Source organism: Lathyrus oleraceus, chromosome 3 (assembly GCF_024323335.1).
Source record: "Lathyrus oleraceus cultivar Zhongwan6 chromosome 3, CAAS_Psat_ZW6_1.0, whole genome shotgun sequence".
Taxonomy (NCBI): Eukaryota; Viridiplantae; Streptophyta; class Magnoliopsida; order Fabales; family Fabaceae; genus Lathyrus; species Lathyrus oleraceus.
The window spans coordinates 44,057,610-44,076,050 of record NC_066581.1 but is presented as its reverse complement, the minus strand read 5'-3'; the positions used below and the strand labels follow the sequence as shown (position 1 = coordinate 44,076,050).

The 18,441-nt window shown below is 35.1% G+C and overlaps 1 protein-coding gene and 1 long non-coding RNA gene across 2 annotated transcripts; both read left to right on the top strand.

The window, feature by feature from the left end:
* Nucleotides 1–841: 841 nt before the first annotated feature.
* Nucleotides 842–1,726, top strand: LOC127128902 (NDR1/HIN1-like protein 2). The gene has a single exon (XM_051058263.1). The coding sequence runs from the start codon at nt 860–862 to the stop codon at nt 1,517–1,519; it is 660 nt and encodes a 219-aa protein (XP_050914220.1). The 5' UTR covers nt 842–859; the 3' UTR covers nt 1,520–1,726.
* A 5,992-nt stretch (nt 1,727–7,718) lies between these two features.
* Nucleotides 7,719–9,072, top strand: LOC127132403 (uncharacterized). The gene is made up of 2 exons (XR_007806703.1): nt 7,719–8,137; nt 8,716–9,072. It is a non-coding gene; the product is annotated as an uncharacterized LOC127132403 (long non-coding RNA).
* Nucleotides 9,073–18,441: the final 9,369 nt, after the last annotated feature.

Genomic DNA, 18,441 nt, shown 5'->3' with positions numbered 1-18,441 from the left:
TCCCTTCCACTAGCCGCTCTTTCTGCGTCCAACCTGTCGTTTCTCCCAACAGAATGATTAGTAGAAACTTTGGACCAGCCATCTTCATCTGTTACTAACTGTTTGCCTCTTGCCAATGCCTTGAATAGTAGCTCGATTAGGGTTTGTGAGGGGAAACTAGAGAGAAGAGAAGGTTTCTCTCATTTTCTAAAACTTGCATTGCATGTATGTGCTCAACTATTTTAATAAAGAGCTGGCTATCTAAAGGAGTAAACCTTGTTGGTAAGTCGAACGATTGTAATCAACTCAGAATATTCCGGTAACAAAATACAAAAATATGTTCTTTTATATCATGGTTATTGGTATTTTGCAATTGATTCTTGCCATGCTCTTGAACTCAATGTATATAATTATCTTCTGATATATTTTATAACTATTTCGTTATATAAGTGTACCCTAGTAGTTAATAGAGTTGGTTAGATAGCATAACTAACTTGCAACTGTACTTCTAACAGATTAGGCAGCTAACTAATAACAACTATAGAATTTACTGCATAATTAAACAGTAAAACAAATACAGAATTTACTGATATATACTCTTTAAACCAATAATTTAATTCTAGCAAATACCTTGAACATGCATCAATATTAAAATTACTACAAATGTACATATCAACAAAGGTGGTTTTTGCAATTTTTATAAATATGTAACAGACTCTAGAGTTTGTGAGAAATTTAAAAACTAACTAACTACCTAACTAACTAACCAACTAACTACCTAACTAACTAACCAACTAACTACCTAATAACAAACTCTAACCAACTATTATATATATCATCCTATTTGGAAGAGTTACTCAAATCAAAGTAAGACATCACCATGGCCATCAATTGCAGTAATGTTATCTATTATTTCATACTGAACCTCCTTTGTGGGCCCTATTTCGAGCAAATCAAGCTCACATTCCTCACAATTTTTGCGCTTTCAACGTCTTCCTGGATCATCTTCTGCGCAGTCATCACATTTGCCCCCTCTAATGTCAAGTTCCACGTAACTCAGGCTTCTCTCACAAAGTTCAACCTCACAACCAACACTTTGGATTACAAACTAGAAGCCAACATCACATCAAGAAATCCCAACAAGAACGTTGAAATACACTACATGAGGGTCACCGCAATTGCATGGTACAAAGATAATGAGTTTGCTAGGGTGAATCTTTCATCTTTTGATCAAGGCCGCAAGAATACCACTTTTCTGCATGTAGGGTTTGAAGGGAAGGGTGTGATCATACTCAAGCCTAAACAACTTTTCGAGTACAGCCAAGAGACGCGTGTAGGGATCTATAATGACTTGGCTATCGATTTGGATTTTTCAATGACGTATAAGTTTGGAATTCACAAGAGTTGGCCCTTCGAACCACCAATTGTGAAATGTCGTCGATTGAGTCTTTCTTTGATTTCTAATGGTAACTCATCAGCAGCAGCACCTTCTTTTCAGGTTAGAAGATGCAGAACTGGTCCTTTCTTTGTTAATCGATAATCCTTTGTAGCATTTAAAGATTTGCTTAGTTTTGGTTATTTGATCTAGGGTTTGTTTAGTTTTCAGATGATAAAGTTGTATAAAATCACATGGTGGCGCTAGTATATAAAGTGCTATATGTGTGAATATGACTGTTAGGATTTGTTTAGTTTGGAATTATGATTTGAGTATTTTGTGCCTGTTATGGAATAGTTATCACGTTTTGCTGTGTTTTATTTGATTTCAGTTTTGTTATTCAATGCATCTAGCAGTGCTGTAATAAGAAATGTTGTTTTGTTTGAATTCTATATTCAGATACAATTATATCAACATTGAAGCCTTCTTTAATCTTCTTATTGACACAACTATTGTTCTTTTATTGAATTAATTGCCAGAATGATGTTGGGATTATAAGATAAAGTGTCCAATTTTTGGTTTAGTTAATGCATGACTTACTAGTAGTACCTTTTAATTTCAAATTTTATGATCTAGAATTCCTTGAAATTTAAATCTTTGCACCTATCAACTCTCTAATCATTGTCCAATGCTTTTTTAATTTCTTCCATTTACTATACAACTGAATTTGCATGAAGTTTATTTCGCACCTACATAATTTACTGTACAAAGCAACATGTAAAATTTGATTGTAAGTCTAAACTTTTCTTTTGTTTTGATCAAGTAATTTAATAATTATAATTTTAACTTCTTAGAAATAAATAAGTGGAGGATACCTAATTGGATTTAGAAGATAGATGGCAATGTCCCACCGAATTGTATTTAGAAGATAACTCTTTGATATTTTGATATTTGAGGTTTTAGTATTTTAAAAAGAGTGGAGATCAATTTATTTCAAAAGTAAATTTTTTTAAATTAAATTTTAAATTAAAGTATTTAAATTAAATTTAACCTAATAGTTAATTTTACCATTATATTAAATTCAATTTAAAAATTATGATTTGGAATAAAGTAAAAACTATTCTTGAAATAAATTGATTTCCTCTCTTTTAGAAATATATATGATATTCATTTATATAGCTTCTACAATTAATTAAGGAGTTTTTAATTAAGGAGTTTTTAAGGCTTTCACCAATGATCAAACATATCACTAGTTCAATTAACTAGACCTCTACCCACACGCGATATAAGGGTAAGTTTTATTGAATTATTATTGATAATATTGTTTCTAAAAGATATAAACTATATTTTTATGTATGTTTCTAATGAGTGTATCTTTTATTAAAAATTTAATAATAATTTAATAGTTTATATATTATCACTATTATAAATAATGATTTTTAGGACAAAACTTATACATTGAACAACAAATAATCAAGGGTATATACGTTATGAATGTGTCATGTTTTATTTTTAAAAAAATAATAATCAATCTTTTTCTCGATTTTTACAAAAAGACGTATTTGCTTTTTATAGATTTTACTATGGATGTGTATGTGTTGAGTTGGATACGGTTTGACATAATCTATTATCCAACCCGTTTAAATTTTAATGGGTTGGGTTCGTCGTCCAACATGCAATTTCATTTTTAAAACCGACACAAACCTACCCTTTTCATTTATGGGTTGTATTTGGTTGGGTTCGCGGATTGTGTTTTAACTAAAAATGATTTTTTTAATGATTTTTTTAATATAAACAAATTTCACACAATTCAAATTGAATGAAACACATCATATAATATATAATAAAATTCATCAACACGACATCATATTTGATAATAGTATAAATTCCACTAGACACATTATTTTCATAAAATACGTAAGTTAGAAATGACGTAAAAAAAATAAGAAACAACATTTAGTCTTAAAATTACGTAAAATAATTGGTCTAATAGTATTATTAGTAGAGAATAAAAAAATTTGACAAAATTATGGTTAGTAGTAAGATATTAATTTTATATGTTTATTTAAAATAATAATAAATTACTAATGTCACATCAATGGATTGGGTCAATAGGTCTACGAATTGAGAAACTCAAACCCAGTATCCGAATCAAAACTGTTCGGATTGTTGCGGGTTGGGTTAGGTATACCTATAAATGAATGAGTTCAAGTAATTTATGGGTTGGTTCGGTTTGGGTCAGTGGGTTCGCGAGTCCACCCGAACCCATGAACACCCCTAGATTTTACGTCGGATATGTTACCTCGCTTTTTAGTAAAACTGAGATAAATACTCTCTAAATTTTTTATTCCCTAAGAGTTAATGTTAAGTCTATGTCATTCACTTTTTGAGCTCTAGAGAACGAAAGAACACCATTCTTTTTCAAGGAGGAAGAAAGCTCGAACGAACATTTTTCTTTACAAGTATCTCATCACATTTCCGGTATGTAAAAGTTCTTCATTACTGATGTTGTTGTTGTTTTTTTGTTGTTGTTGTTGTCGTTGTTGTTGTTATTGTTATTATTTTGAGATTGTCTTGTTGTTTACTGTTTTGTTGGTTGTGTACTATTTTTATTTTATTTTTCAAAAGCTTTATCTGATTATGGATCGTAGTTTGATGAAAGTCAATAGATTAAGTAAAGAGTATTAGAATAGAGTGGTATAATTTCTTGATTTCTCTAAAAAAACCTTCCTAAAAATAATGAGATTTTTAGATGTCCAAGGGATGATATATTCAATCATGTTGGATGTGATGAAATTATTCAAAATTACACGAAATGGGTATGACATGGTGAAATGACAAAAAAGAGACCTCTGTCACATACAGTTGAAGATGGTGAATTTATTAATGATACTATATAAGATATGATTCGTGACATTGGAGTAAATGTTTTCAAGAAAGCTAATGTGGTAAATACTTTGCAAAGAGACATGGAAGATTAGTTGTATCCAGGAGGGAAGTTTATAAAAGGCAACACCATATTAATGTTATCTTTGGAAAAAATACAAAAAAAGTCTATGGAGAAAAATATTTGGAAAAAGAGGTCGGAGTTCTTTGATCTTCCATATTGGTCTAGTCTTGATGTAAGACATTATCTTGATGTGATGCATGTGGAGAAAAATGTATGTGATAGTTTGACTGAAACACTTCTCAACATTAAAGGTAAGACAAAAGATACTAAAAAATCTCACGAAGATATGGTTGTGATGGGTATACGGCAAGAGTTAGCCCCAAAAGAAATATAAAATATAACCTATTTTCCCCTAGCATGTCACACTCTGTCTAAAAAAGAAAAATAATGTTTTTGTGAATGTTTGCAAGTATCAAAGTTCCCCAATGATACTCATCAAATATGAAGAAACTTGTGTCAATGAATGATCTCAAGTTAGTTGGCTTAAAATCTCATGATTGTCATGTCTTGATACAAAAACTTCCACCAGTGGTTATTCATGATATTTACCAAGAAATGTAAGGTTAACTATAACCAAATTGTGCTTATTATTCAATGTTATATGTAGTAAAGTTATTGATCCTGGAAATTTAGACGACTTAGGACATGAAACTGCAATTATCTTGTGCCAATTAGAGATATTTTTCCCTCCATTATTCTTAGACATTATGGTTCACTTAGTAGTTCATCTAGTAAGGGAGATTAGAATTTATGGTCTAGTTTATTTACGGTGGATGTATCCGGTAGAGCGTTACATGAAGATTTTTAAAGGGTATATAAAGAATCATCATTATTCGGAAGCTTCGAGTGTAGAAAGGTATTCACAGAAGAAGCTATTGAGTTTCGTACAAACTATTTGTCATAAGCGAACTCTATAGGTATTTTTGAGTCTCTTCATGATGGATGTTATGATGGTAGAGGTATTCAAGGTTTAAATGTTAAGACATTTGACCGAGAAGTAGTTTTTCAAGCACATTTGTATATATTGAATAACCTTAGTGAAGTTTAACCTTACTTGGCCGCTCACAAAAGTCTTATGAAGGAAAAATTCCCTCGAATGAATGAAAGATGGTTGTTAACAGAGCATAACAAAACTTTCATAAATTGGTTTAATGAAAGTGTTTCTAAAGAAAGTAGCACATCAAATACAATTAAATGGTTGTCATGTGTGCATAAGTTTAAAGTAATTACTTGGAGTGCATACAAAATTACTGAATATTCATTCTATACAAAATCAAAGGATGGTCGTAGCACCATGCAAAATAGCGGGGTTATGGTTAAGGTTGAATCCATGTACTTTTCTAGTTCCAAAGATAACAATCATGTACTAGCATCCAGAGCGTACTTTGGGGTCATTTAGGAGATTTTGGAGATTGACTATGTTGATTTTAAAGTGCCTTTATTTAAGTGCAAGTGGATTGACAGTAACGCTGGTGTAGAAACCGATGAATTAGAATTCACACAGGTTGGTCTTTGAAAGGTAACTTATAGGAACGAACCATTCATCATGGCAATCCAAGCAAAACAAAATTTTTATGTCACTGATCCTGCTAGCACTAGATGGTTAGCCGTCATTATGTAAAAAATACAGAGTCGCCGTCAGATTTTATTTATTCCAAAGGAAATAGATAATATCGAGAAAACCCCTAAAAGAATGTTCATCGCAACCATGAGCGGATTCAAAAGTCGATTATGCAAGGGGAAGGTATTAGCACCCCTCACATCCATTGTATTCATTGGGAACCATCTTGATAGTCCTTTGCTTGAATGGGTGTTACCATTTTAATGCTTATTTGCTAGAGGTTTACGGAGTGGTAGTGAGTTTTTATTAGTGTGTTCGCCAAGGATTTGGGCCCTCTTGCCTACGTATGCTCACTTGTTGAAGTGAGAAATCAAATCCTCGTAGTTCATGGTAGAAAATGATTGTTTATTGGTTGTTTTTACCTTGAAAAAGGGTTTTCGGTGTGATGCTCTAAGGCGCAAAAATATAGTTTGATGAGTTAATGTTGTTTTTTAGGTTTTGAAAGGAAATATTATTTGACTTCGGATTGCACTAAAGACTGTGGGTAGAGGTGAATATTTCAAATAACTAAGTCGTCTTGTGTACAAAATACTCAGAATGAGGGTAGGAAAACTCCATTCTCACTCCTTCTCCACCATTTAAGGCTCGTGGCGCGCAATCCGAATCCTATCTTATTGTGTTTTGAATTTGATTGAGAAAAGGTTGCTTGACGTTGGATTGAGAGTTTGTTTATTGTTTCGATGGTGACGGTTCTAGCTCCTATGTTGGCTAACAAGCAACAACAAAATAAAGGAAAACGAGGAAAAAAGTACACCAAAGTGGGGAGAGAGAGATATAAAAAATACAAGGGAATAATGCGAGAAATAAAGAGTCTCGTTGTAAGGTAGACCAAGAGAAAGCCTTGTGTGTGCATTGTGTCCTAAGCTAAATATATAGAAAATTGAATTGTAAAGCATGTCTCCCTAGGGTAGTGTCATGTCAAGCTTATATCATACACAAGTTCCAAGGTCCATGCAATGGTCACTATAAGTACTCTAAGTCCATCATTAAGTCCCAAAGATTACTCTTTTTGGTCTTTTCCATTTTTATCATATTTTTGTTCATTTTTTAGATTAGATCACAAGATAAAGCAATAATAAGAATGTATAAATATGAGGTAAAATGATAATGATGATGTAGATGATAATGATGATGGATGATAGTTAGAGTGCACAAAGTAAAGAAACAAAAAAGAGTTAGGATGCAATAATGTAAATGTTAGAAGTTAGTGTTGCATAATGTAAAGGTTAGAAGTTAAGTGGCAAAGAACAATCACCTAGGGATCATCTATCAACAAATCAAATGACCCAAACATATGCTTCACCAAGAAATAACATATCATCAATTCAAAGTGCCAAAAATGATCAATTGATCATTTATCAACATGTTTGAATTGAAGAAGATTGAATCAGCCAAGGGATTCATCTATGGATGATTTTAGATGATAAAGATGGATCAACCAAGTAATCATAAAAGATGAATAAAAGTTTAAAATAAAAAGAATTAAAAGTTAGTGGTTAGATGTTAATTTGCATTAAAGATTAGATCAAGTTGGAGTGTTAACAAAATGCGAAAATAAAATCAAGATAAAAATAATTGCATAAGAATAATAAGAGAAAAAATAGGAAAATAAATAAATAATAGTAAACAAACAAGCAATGGAGCAGCGGGTGCAGAATTGTAAAACAAAGTGCAATGAGAAGTTTGGCGCCAGGGCCCATTGGCAAGGCCCAAGGCTGGCCTAGTTCACTACATGGGGTGCATTGAGTGAATAGGGTGTGAAGAGCTGAAAGATTGGGCCTCAGATGGAAATAAGCCCACAAGGAAGGCTGAAGAAGTAAAAACTTGTGGTCTGGTCAAACATTTCAATGTTTTGCTCATTTGAATGAGCCACCGGAGCAGCTTCCCTCTTCGCCGGCAGCGGTGGCGCTCAAACCATAAATGAAACCACCAATCAAAACGCCTTTTCACTCTGAGCCTAAATCTGCAATCAACTTGCCTTAATTCTCACCGGATCAACCAAATCAAAGATGAAATTCCAAGAACCCTAGGGCTTGCAGATGAAATTAAATGGCGAATTCGTGTTAATTCACACAATTAGCTTTGGGTTAATGATCTTCTGATTGAGCTCTGCACACCAGTAACAAAGTTATGGTGAGAAGTGAAGAGATTAACTACCTCCCGAAATGAGCTCCGGCGAAGAAGACTTAGAGAAGCTGAATCCGAGAATCAGGTGTGAGCTCTTCCTTTCCTTGCCTTTGGGTTTCTTCTTCTTTCAATATCCAACTGCTTCTTCTTTTGTTCTACTTCACTTATTTTGCTTCTGCGTGAGTGAAAGTGAGAGATTGAGAGAAATTCGGAAATGTGTAGGGTTCTGAGTAACTTTTGGGGATCAATTCAAAGAGACCAATGATGAGTGAATCCAAGGTTCTTATAGAATTTGATCAAGGGTAGATTAGGAATGAATTAAGAAATTTGAGTTAGTTAGATTTGGATCCAATGATGAGGTGGAAATGAAATTATGATTTATTTGTGAATTAATTCGAAATAAAAATGCTACTGAAAAATCTGTTAGTTTGGATTAAATTGGATGAGTTAATCAAGTTAATAAACCAGTTTCTTTTGGCCTTGGTTCACTTAAGTGGTTTGGGACTGGTTTATGTGTGGACTGCATTTGCTTGATGATTGCTTGCGCATACGTTGATATGCATTGCCCTGTATTGAACTGTTTTAGTTTTTGGTAGGAATTGTGAAATGCACTGCTATGTTTGATGTTGCTCTGTTGAACTGATGCAAGGCATGATGCTGTAGGTTTGTTGATATGCAGGTGCAGCTGTAATCGATTATCTTAATCGGTTACCAACACGATAACATGGGTTCTGGGTTGTAAAACAAGGCCTGCTTGCACATGAAGAAAACATTGGATGGAAGGTTAAGTGAGGAGATGAGACCATGAAGACTAAAAAACAATGAAGGTTTAGGATTAGGCTTAGAAAAATAGGTGAGTTGACTTTGGTCAAAGTTGACCAAAAAGTCAAAAGTTGACCAAAGTCAACTATAGGTCAAAGTTGGCATTTTTTGTATTCCTTTTTTTTGTAAGAATAATGTAAATGATATTGTACATAGTTTATGGATATTTATGAATGCAAATAGCCTTTTTTATTTCAATGCAAAGAATGTTTTCATTTCAAATGATTTTCCACCAAATCTCCAATTTGAATTGCCTTATTTTGAATAATGTATTATGGATTTGAAATGAAGTGCAATAGGTGAATCGATCAAAATGGTAAAGTAAGATTTGTAATATAGGTAAACAAACTTCCCTCCAAAATCAGGATTTGAATTTTGAACAATGCTTCTTGCAAAACATGAAACTTGCCATACCATTTAAGTGCATTTGAATCAATGATAATGAAATGCCATAGAATGCACACTTGTAATGAAACATGAACCACAATGCCCTATAATGAAGGGCTACATGAATGTATGAACCTCAATCTAGATCATTCAAATGCAATTACCAAAATGATTACCTTATTATCTTGATCAAGTAAAACCAATAGCCAAGTTGGTCACTCCACAAAGAAACTTAGTCAAGCAGATGGAAATCAAGATTGACCAAGAGACATGGATGAATCCTTAATCCTCAAATGCCAAGATCAGGGATTAAAGTTTTTTCTTTTGGTTGAGCATACCTCACGATGATGTAAGGAAACCCTATTTTTCCTCAAGTACAAACATCATAGCTTGAACTCATGAAATCCAGTCTTTTTGTTTTGAATCATGTTAATGCAAATGTAGATGATTAAACATGAATGTATGCACATGAATTAGGGTCATATACCAGATAAAAGTTTTATGGAAGGTAAGGTAAACTTGGGGGTATGAACCCTGCCCCTATAAAGTTTTGGCAGGTATTGGTAATTTGAAACATTCATGCAGTATCCTGGAGATTTATGCATTTGCAACAGGCAAACAATAAGGGTATAGTTGTACTCTGAATTCTTCTGCAAAAGGCAAAGAAACGTCTTGCGAAAGGAAAGGATGACTTAGTTGGGGAAGGGTCCCTCGTGTAAAAGGCAATGAGAACACTAGTGGTTGAAAGGATTTCTCGCTACAAAAGGTAGAGGAGGCTTACAAAGGAAAGGAATGGTATAACTTTCTTGTGCATAAGGAAACAAGATCTCCTTAACATAAGGTTAAGAAGAAAAGATGAGAGTGAACAATGACCTCGCTGGGGATGTGGTTTCTCATACGAAAGGTATTGAGAACTCCTTAGCTAAAGGCTAAGAAGATAAACGATGACTATGATTTTCTCGTACAAAAGATATCGAGAGCTCCTCAACAAAAGGTTAAGAAGAGAGATGAATGCGATTTTCTCATGCAAAAGGCAATGAGAATTATTTAACAAAAGGTTAAGAAGAAAGAACGATAATTTCTCAATACAAAAGATAATGAGAATCCCTTGACAAAAGGTTTAGAAGGGAGGACGCATCACTTCACCGGGGATAAGCTTTTTGATATAAAGGATAACAAGAACTTCTTAGAAAAAGGCTAAGAAGAAGGAGAGATAAGGTTGAAAAATGACTCTTGTAGGGATATATTTCTCATACAAAAGGTACCGAGAGTTTCTTAGAAAGAGCCTAAGAGGAAAGATAACAAATGTGTTGCTCTTCTCATGCAAAAGGAAATGAGAACTCCTTAACAAAAAGCTGAAATTTGTGAAGAGCGGCAAGCTTGTCGTTGTTGGTGGAATGTTGGTAAGCCATTTGTCATCTTTCACGTATGTTGATGCTGAGGAGGAGGTTGGAACGCCGTTCCAAGCCTTATCAATTGTTGATGAATTGAAGAAAACTGGGGCACCCATGTCTTCTTTGAAAGATGCACAAGAGACTATTCAAGCTGGCAACATTGGCAATTGAGGTCGTGTTGTGGAGGTCGCCCAGAACAAGAACAAAGTTGGACTAGGATTTCAACCAGGGTCTTTCAGCTCCAAAGCCAAAGTTATACAACCATTATTCTGTAGTGGAGGGTTCATTCATGAGAATGATCAATACTCAGCTGCCATTATTGAAGACAATGGTGATGAAGATGAAGCTTGCGCCAACTTTGTGACGCATGACCAGACTTACAACAATTGCATTGTTGTTGATGTTCCTGTTGTCATTCATCGTTCTAAGTAATTTGTTTTTTTATTGTTTTAAGAAAAATCCTTCTCATATGCCTAAGGGAGAAGTGAACATTGTTTGGCATTTTTATTATTATCATCAATAAAATACAATTTTATTCATCCACATCTATGATGTTTTATTTTCACTTTTTTGCTTTCTCTGAAAATGGCAATCACAAAAAAAAACATGAATAAATAATATCCTTCCATCTGCAAAATATTTGTTTGCACTCTGCTTCTCTAAAATCAAAATATCAAATCATTATGCAGGTTGGTTCTCAAACCCATTGAATACAACGATCCTACTCCCTCTCCAAAATTTGATTTCCCTGTGTTTGAAGCTGAGGCAGGGATTGATGATGAAGAAGTATCTGATGAATTATTCTGTTTGCATGAGCACGAGGTAAAAGCCATTCAGTCATTCGAAGAGAAGATTGAACTAGTCAATTTGGATTCCGAAGATGATGTGAAGGAAGTCAAGATTGGGTCTCAACTGTTTCCAGAAGCTAAGAAGGGGTTGATTGATCTTCTTCGATATTATTCTGATATGTTTGTTTGGTCCTATCAAGACATGGATGGTCTGGATTTTGGGATTGTGGAGCATAGATTGTCGTTGAAGCCAAAATGCACACCGGTCAAGCAGAAGTTGAGAAGAACGCGTCTTGGCATCGCAGTAAAGATCAAAGAGGAAATGCAGAAGCGGATTGATGCTGGTTTTTTTGTTACCTCCGAGTATCCGAAATGGGTGACCAATATTGTGCATGTTCCTAAGAAGGATGGAAAAGTCTGCATGTGTGTTAATTATAGAGATTTGAACAAAGCTAGTCTGAAAGATGATTTTCCTCTACCACAAATTGATATGTTAGTAGATAATACAGCTAAATTCAAAGTCTTTTCGTGTATGGACGGATTTTCCGGTTATAATCAAATCAAGATGGCACCTGAAGATATGAAGAAACCATATTCATACCCTGGGGAACATTCTGTTATAGAATGATGCCTTTCAGTCTAAAGAATGTTGGTGCAACGTACCAGAAAGCTATGACCATTATTTTTCATGATATGATGCATAAAGAGATTGAAGTATACGTTGATGATATAATTGCCAAATCAAGTGATGAAGAAGAGCATGTTAAGCATTTGTTGAAGTTATTCTAGTGTTTGAGGAAGTATAAACTCCGCTTGAATCTCGATAAGTGTACTTTTGGTGTTTTTTCTGGTAAGTTATTGGGCTTTATTATCAGTGAGAAGGGTATTGAAGTTGATCATGCCAAGGTTAAAGCAATACAAGAGATGCATGCGCCCAAAACTGAGAAGCAAGTCAGAGGTTTTCTCGGCCGCTTGAATTACATCTCGAGGTTCATATCGCATATGACTGCCACATGTGCGCCAATTTTCAAGCTTATTCGAAAAGACCAGTCTTGTGATTGGATCGAAGATTGCCAAAAAGCTTTTGACAGTATCAAAGAGTATCTGCTTGAGCCTTTGATATTGTCTCTTCCTGTTGAAGGAAGATCGCTGATCATGTATCTGGTTGTGCTTGATGAGAGTATGGGTTGTGTTCTTGGTCAGCAAGATGAATATGGGAAGAAAAAGTATGCAATTTACTACCTTAGTAAAAAGTTCACCGACTATGAGACTCGGTATTCTGTGCTTGAAAAGATGTGTTACGCATTTGCTTGGCCCGCTAAGCGTATGCAGCAATATATGTTGAATCATACTACTTGGTTGATATCCAAAATGGATTCAATCAAGTATATTTTTGAGAAGTCTGCTTTAACAGGGAGAATTTCCCGTTGGCAGATGTTGTTATTTGAGTATGATATTGAATACCGATCTCAAAAAGTAATTAAGAGTAGTGTCTTGGGTGACCATTTGGCTCAACAACCGACTGAAGATTACCAGTCTGTGCAGTATGATTTTCCTGACGAAGATAATTTGTACATGAAGATGAAAGATTTGTATGAACCATTGATTGAAGAATGGCCAGAACTTGGTTCCCGTTGGGGCATGGTATTTGATAGATCTGTTAATTCGTATGGTAATGAATTAGGGCAGTGATTATTACTCCTCAAGGCACTCATTTTCCGTTTACAGCTAGATTAACTTTTAAGTGTACAAACAATATGGCTGAGTATGAAGCTTGCATTATGGGGCTTGAATAGGCCATTGATCTCAGAATAAAATATCTTGACGTCTATGGAGATTCAGCTTTGGTTGTGAATCAGATTAAAGGTGAATGGGAGACGAATCAACCCGGTTTGATACCATATAGAGACTACACGAGGAGGATTCCGCATTTCTTTACAAAGGTTGAGTTTCATCATATCCCTCGAGATGAAAATCGGATGATAGATGCTCTTGCAACATTGACTTCAATGATTATGGTAAAATTTTGGAATGAAGTTCCCAATTTGAATGTGATGCGTCTTGATGGCCAACTCATGTATTTATTGTTGAAGAAGTCAAATATGAAAATCCATGGTATTTTGATATCAAATGTTTCCTCCAAAGTTAGACTTACCCGCCTGGGGCATCTTTGAAAGATAAGAAGACTTTGAGAAGATTAGCTGGCAACTTCTACCTCAATAGTGATGTGCTTTACAAGAGAAACTTGGATATGGTTTTGCTCAGATGCGTGGATAGTCACGAAGCAAACCTATTGATGAATGAAGTCCATGAAGGTTCCTTTGGTACTCATTCCAATGTACATGCTATGACAAAGAAGATGTTGCGAGCAGGTTACTATTGGCTGACAATGGAATTTGACTGTTCCAAGTTTGTGAAGAAATGCCACATGTGTCAAATTTAGGCAGATAAGATTCATGTTCCTCCGACACTGTTGAATGTCATTTCCTCTCCATGGCCCTTCTCCATGTGGGGAATTGATATGATTGGTATGATTGAGCTAAGAGCTTCGAACGAACATCATTTCATTCTGGTGGCTATTGACTACTTCACAAAGTGGGTTGAAGCGACATCATACGAAAATATGACCAAGCAAGTTGTTGTGAGGTTTCTCAAAAATCAGATTATATGCCGGTATGGTGTGCCAAGTAAGATCATTACTGATAATGGATCTAACTTGAACAATAATATGGTGGAAGCTCTTTGCAAAGACTTCAAGATTGCACATCATAATTCTTATTCTTACAGGCCTAAGATGAATGGGGTTGTTGAAGCTGCAAATAAGAACATCAAGAAGATTACTCAGAAGATGGTTGTGATATACAAAGATTGGCATGAGATGGTCCCATTTGCTTTGCATGAGTACCATACATTCATCCGCACTTCAACAGGGGAACCCCTTTATCTCTTGTTTATGGCATGGAAGTTGTGCTCCCCGTGGAGGTTGAGATCCCGTCATTGCGTGTCTTGATGGAAGCCAAGTTGACTGAAGCTGAATGCCAGTAAATCTCCTCCAAAAGGAGTCTTTTTTGAAAATATTTACACCAACAGACGAACATCGGAGACACTGCTTCATTTATACGGAGAATCTCAATTGTCTATTTGAGATGCTGCTTCATCAATATGAAAAGTCTCATCCCATTTTCTTTTGAGATACTGCTCTAGTATCCTCGAAGAGTCTTGGATTCAATTAAGGTATCATTCCCTTGTTCGGAATATCTTAATTCTATCGTATAAGATGCTGCTTCGATAGGATACATAGAATCTCATTTTACTGTTTGAGATACTGCTTCATTATGAAGAGTCTCATTCCATTTTCTTTTGAGATACTGCTTCATTTATACGGAGAATCGCAGTTGTCTATTTGAGATGCTGCTTCATCAATATAAAGAGTCTCATCCCATTTTCTTTTGAGATACTGCTCTAGTATCCTCGAAGAGTCTTGGATTCAATTAAGGTATAATTCCCTTGTTCAGAATATCTTAATTCTATCGTATAAGATGATGCTTCGACAGGATACAGAGAATCTCATTTTACTGTTTGAGATGATGCTTCATTATGAAGAGTCTCTGAAATTCTGGTGTAGTCAGAATTCAGATGTTATACTCCACATCATGACATCTGATCTAACATTGTACCTAATACAGCAAGACAGTTATACAAATTACAAACTAGTACTGAAATGCACACATTCACAGATGTCACGACATCTGCTACTAAATTACCATAGAATGGAAGAACACCCAGTTCTGTCCATCTGGTACACAGGCACAGCAGAAATCAAACATAGCACTTACTTCTGTTGAGCCTGCACAGTTATCAGCATGATGTCTCAACCTGATTTGAACATCATCTGTTACAGCATTACAGGTTTACCTTATTTTATAACAGACAAAATTATAACATGCAAAAGGTAAAAACACAAGTAATTGTTAACCCAGTTCGGTGCAACATCACCTACGTCTGGGGGCATACCAAGCCAGGAAGAAGATCCACTATTAGTAGTATCAATTCAAAGCTAAACTCACCCGTTTACAACTTATCACTTAATCCCTACCCAATGCAATCTATACCTAGGAACTCCTAGATAGAAACCTCCAATTTCCATTCCTATCACCACAATTACAATGTAATGCTAAACAACTTGAACTTGCTTCACAGCTTCGTTCAAGAACATAATCACTCTTGCCTACAGGCTTTGAGCTACAAATACTCTCAGCTTTGAACACCGAGAGAACAACTTGAACTTGCTTCACAGCTTCGTTCAAGAACATAATCACTCTTGCCTACAGGCTTTGAGTTACAAATACTCTCAGGATTTACCACTGAGATACACATGGTAACCTTCCCACAGATTGGGAGGTTTACCTTACACACACCCCTAAAAATTCATTCTAGGAAGCTTACAACAACTAGGTTACAAAGTGCTATTTATAACCTAATCACCCAACTGGATTTGGGCCTTCAGAAATCGCAGCAAACTTGTTCTTTGCTGTTACAAAGTCAGCAGAAACTTTCTGCTACAAACAAGGTCTTCAATCCTAAAATCTCTCCATATATATCTCCTTATTTTGAGCCTATATATATTCCAAGACCTCCACAAATAATGCCACATAGGATTCTAACTAATTTCCAGATATTAGTGTGCTAACAAATAGGCTATTTGTTAGGTTCCTTAATTGTAGCTTGGTTGTTGGTTTCCTGGATTTTAGCTTGAGAAAAATGCTGAAACAGAAAAACTAAACAACCTACAATCTAGCATATGCTGTCAGGAATGAATGTTACAACATTCAGCTTGACATCAAGGACCATATGCTAAGTCTGTTTTTCCTGAAAACAGACTGTACAAGTTTGCTGAACTGTACAAGACCAAACTGTCCATTCTATAGTAACAGCTTACATTAATACATGTCAACGCATCCAATTTGACATTTACACATTTAGCCTTAAGTCAGTTCTGTTATCCTCTTGGAGAACAAACTAAGAAACATACTGAAGTGTAGCAGAACCCCACTCTGTCTATTATTCAGTATATACTTTCCATGATGAATGTCATAACATCCAGTTTGACATTCATACAGTAGGCCTTATGCCAGGTCTGGTTCTTCCTTGATAACCAGACTGCAAATGAATACTGAGCTCTAACAGAACACCAACTGTTCTATTCCTCAGTAGCTGCTGACAGGGATGAATGTCACATTCTCCAGTTTGACATTCAATAAATCCTGTATTAGCTAATCCTGCAGTAACTACTCAAGTGTGTCATGACATCAGTCAAGACATTAGAGTACAGTTAGATATTCTAACCTACAATGCAGTCACACATACACACCATGTCATGACATCAGTCAAGACATTAGAATCCAGCTAGTGTTTTACCATATAATGCAGCCAATTAAACACCTACAGTCTCATTCCATTTTCTTTTGAGATACTGCTTCATTTATCTAGAGAATCTCATTTTATTGTTTGAGATGCTGCTTCATCAATATGAAGAGTCTCATTCCATTTTCTTTTGAGATACTTCTCTAGTATCCTCGAAGAGTCTTAGATTCAATTAAGATATCATTCCCTGGTTTGGAATATCTTAATTCTATCATATAAGATGTTGCTTCGATTCGATACAGAGAATCTCATTTTGCTATTTAAAGTACTGTTCCATCAATTGGAGGAGCCTCATTTGTTTTAAAGGTGCTTATTCGCTTGAACTTCAGAAAACATTGTGTGACCGGTTTTAGACACTGTTGTGCTAAGTGTCAGGCAGTCTTAGATATAGTTGAGGTATCATTCCATTGGTGGAATATCTCGATTGTAATTATCTAAGATACTGTTCTGACGATCCCCAGAAAGTTCTGATTGTTTTTTTACCTCACAAATACCGCATTTCTCACTACATTCCTCTTTATGCATTTATTCCTTGCATTTCAAAGGACAAAATTCGGGTCTTCTTGTATTTAATTATCTTTCACCACGAATGTATGAAGATTGTTGTCATTCTTACTTTCTAGTTCGCGGTAATTAAATAGGGGCAGTTGTCATACCCCATTTTTGTCCGGACAATTTTCAAAACTTTCATTAGTATCCATAACCGGAGGGCACGGTGTACAGAGTCAGAATTTGTGGGTTTTATCAGGAGTTTTCTTTGTTACTACCTTAACTTGTGAATCAAAGCCCTGATCCAAGCAAGCCCTGATCCGACTCTCCATTGCTCCTGGCGCTTGGTTTCGCCTGCTTGATCAAGAGTTCACTCAACATTCGTTTAGTCATAACTCTTAGTGTTGGTCTAGACTTTTGGTTCTGATTTGGTTTCATCTTCTATGAAGCATGTACTAAAAGATCGAAGTTTCATTTAATCCGTCTGGCTTGTTAGGGTCGGTTCATAAACCTGACAAGTCCATAGTTCCGTTTCTTTGATAAGGGTTTATTTAAGGCATCTATGTTCTTGGTTCATTGCTTTATTTGGGGTAATCATTGGTGCCAAAATCACAGGATTGGTGGTCCATTCAAGTTATAGTTCGGGTCGGTAGCCATGTTCATATGATTAATTCGGGCCGTGGTCAAAATTATCATACACCTAGTCAAAGCCATCTCATTTCACACCATTTTATCATAGGCCTTGAATCACCAATTTCAAAACCATCATCCTACAAATATCATGCCATAGTCTTTCATCTCATTCAAAACCAATTCTAATTTTCATGATGTTATCACTTACTTCCATGGTTCAAGGCATAATGTTCTTCATACATAATGTTCATTTGAACTTAGCATAGTCATGACCAACAAATGCATCTTTCATTAGTATCCATTACTTTAACCATTCACCATGTATGGATTATTTGAACTTAGCATAGTCATGACCAACAAATGCATCTACATAAACCAATTGTCAAGACATAATGTTCATTCATTAAATTTCAAATCCAACATTCACAATCAAGATTCTATAAAACTCCTCT

What these genes read in the sequence shown, in the direction of transcription:
- LOC127128902 (XM_051058263.1), top strand. Translation starts at nt 860, where the DNA reads ATGGCCATCAATTGCAGTAATGTTATCTATTATTTCATACTGAACCTC.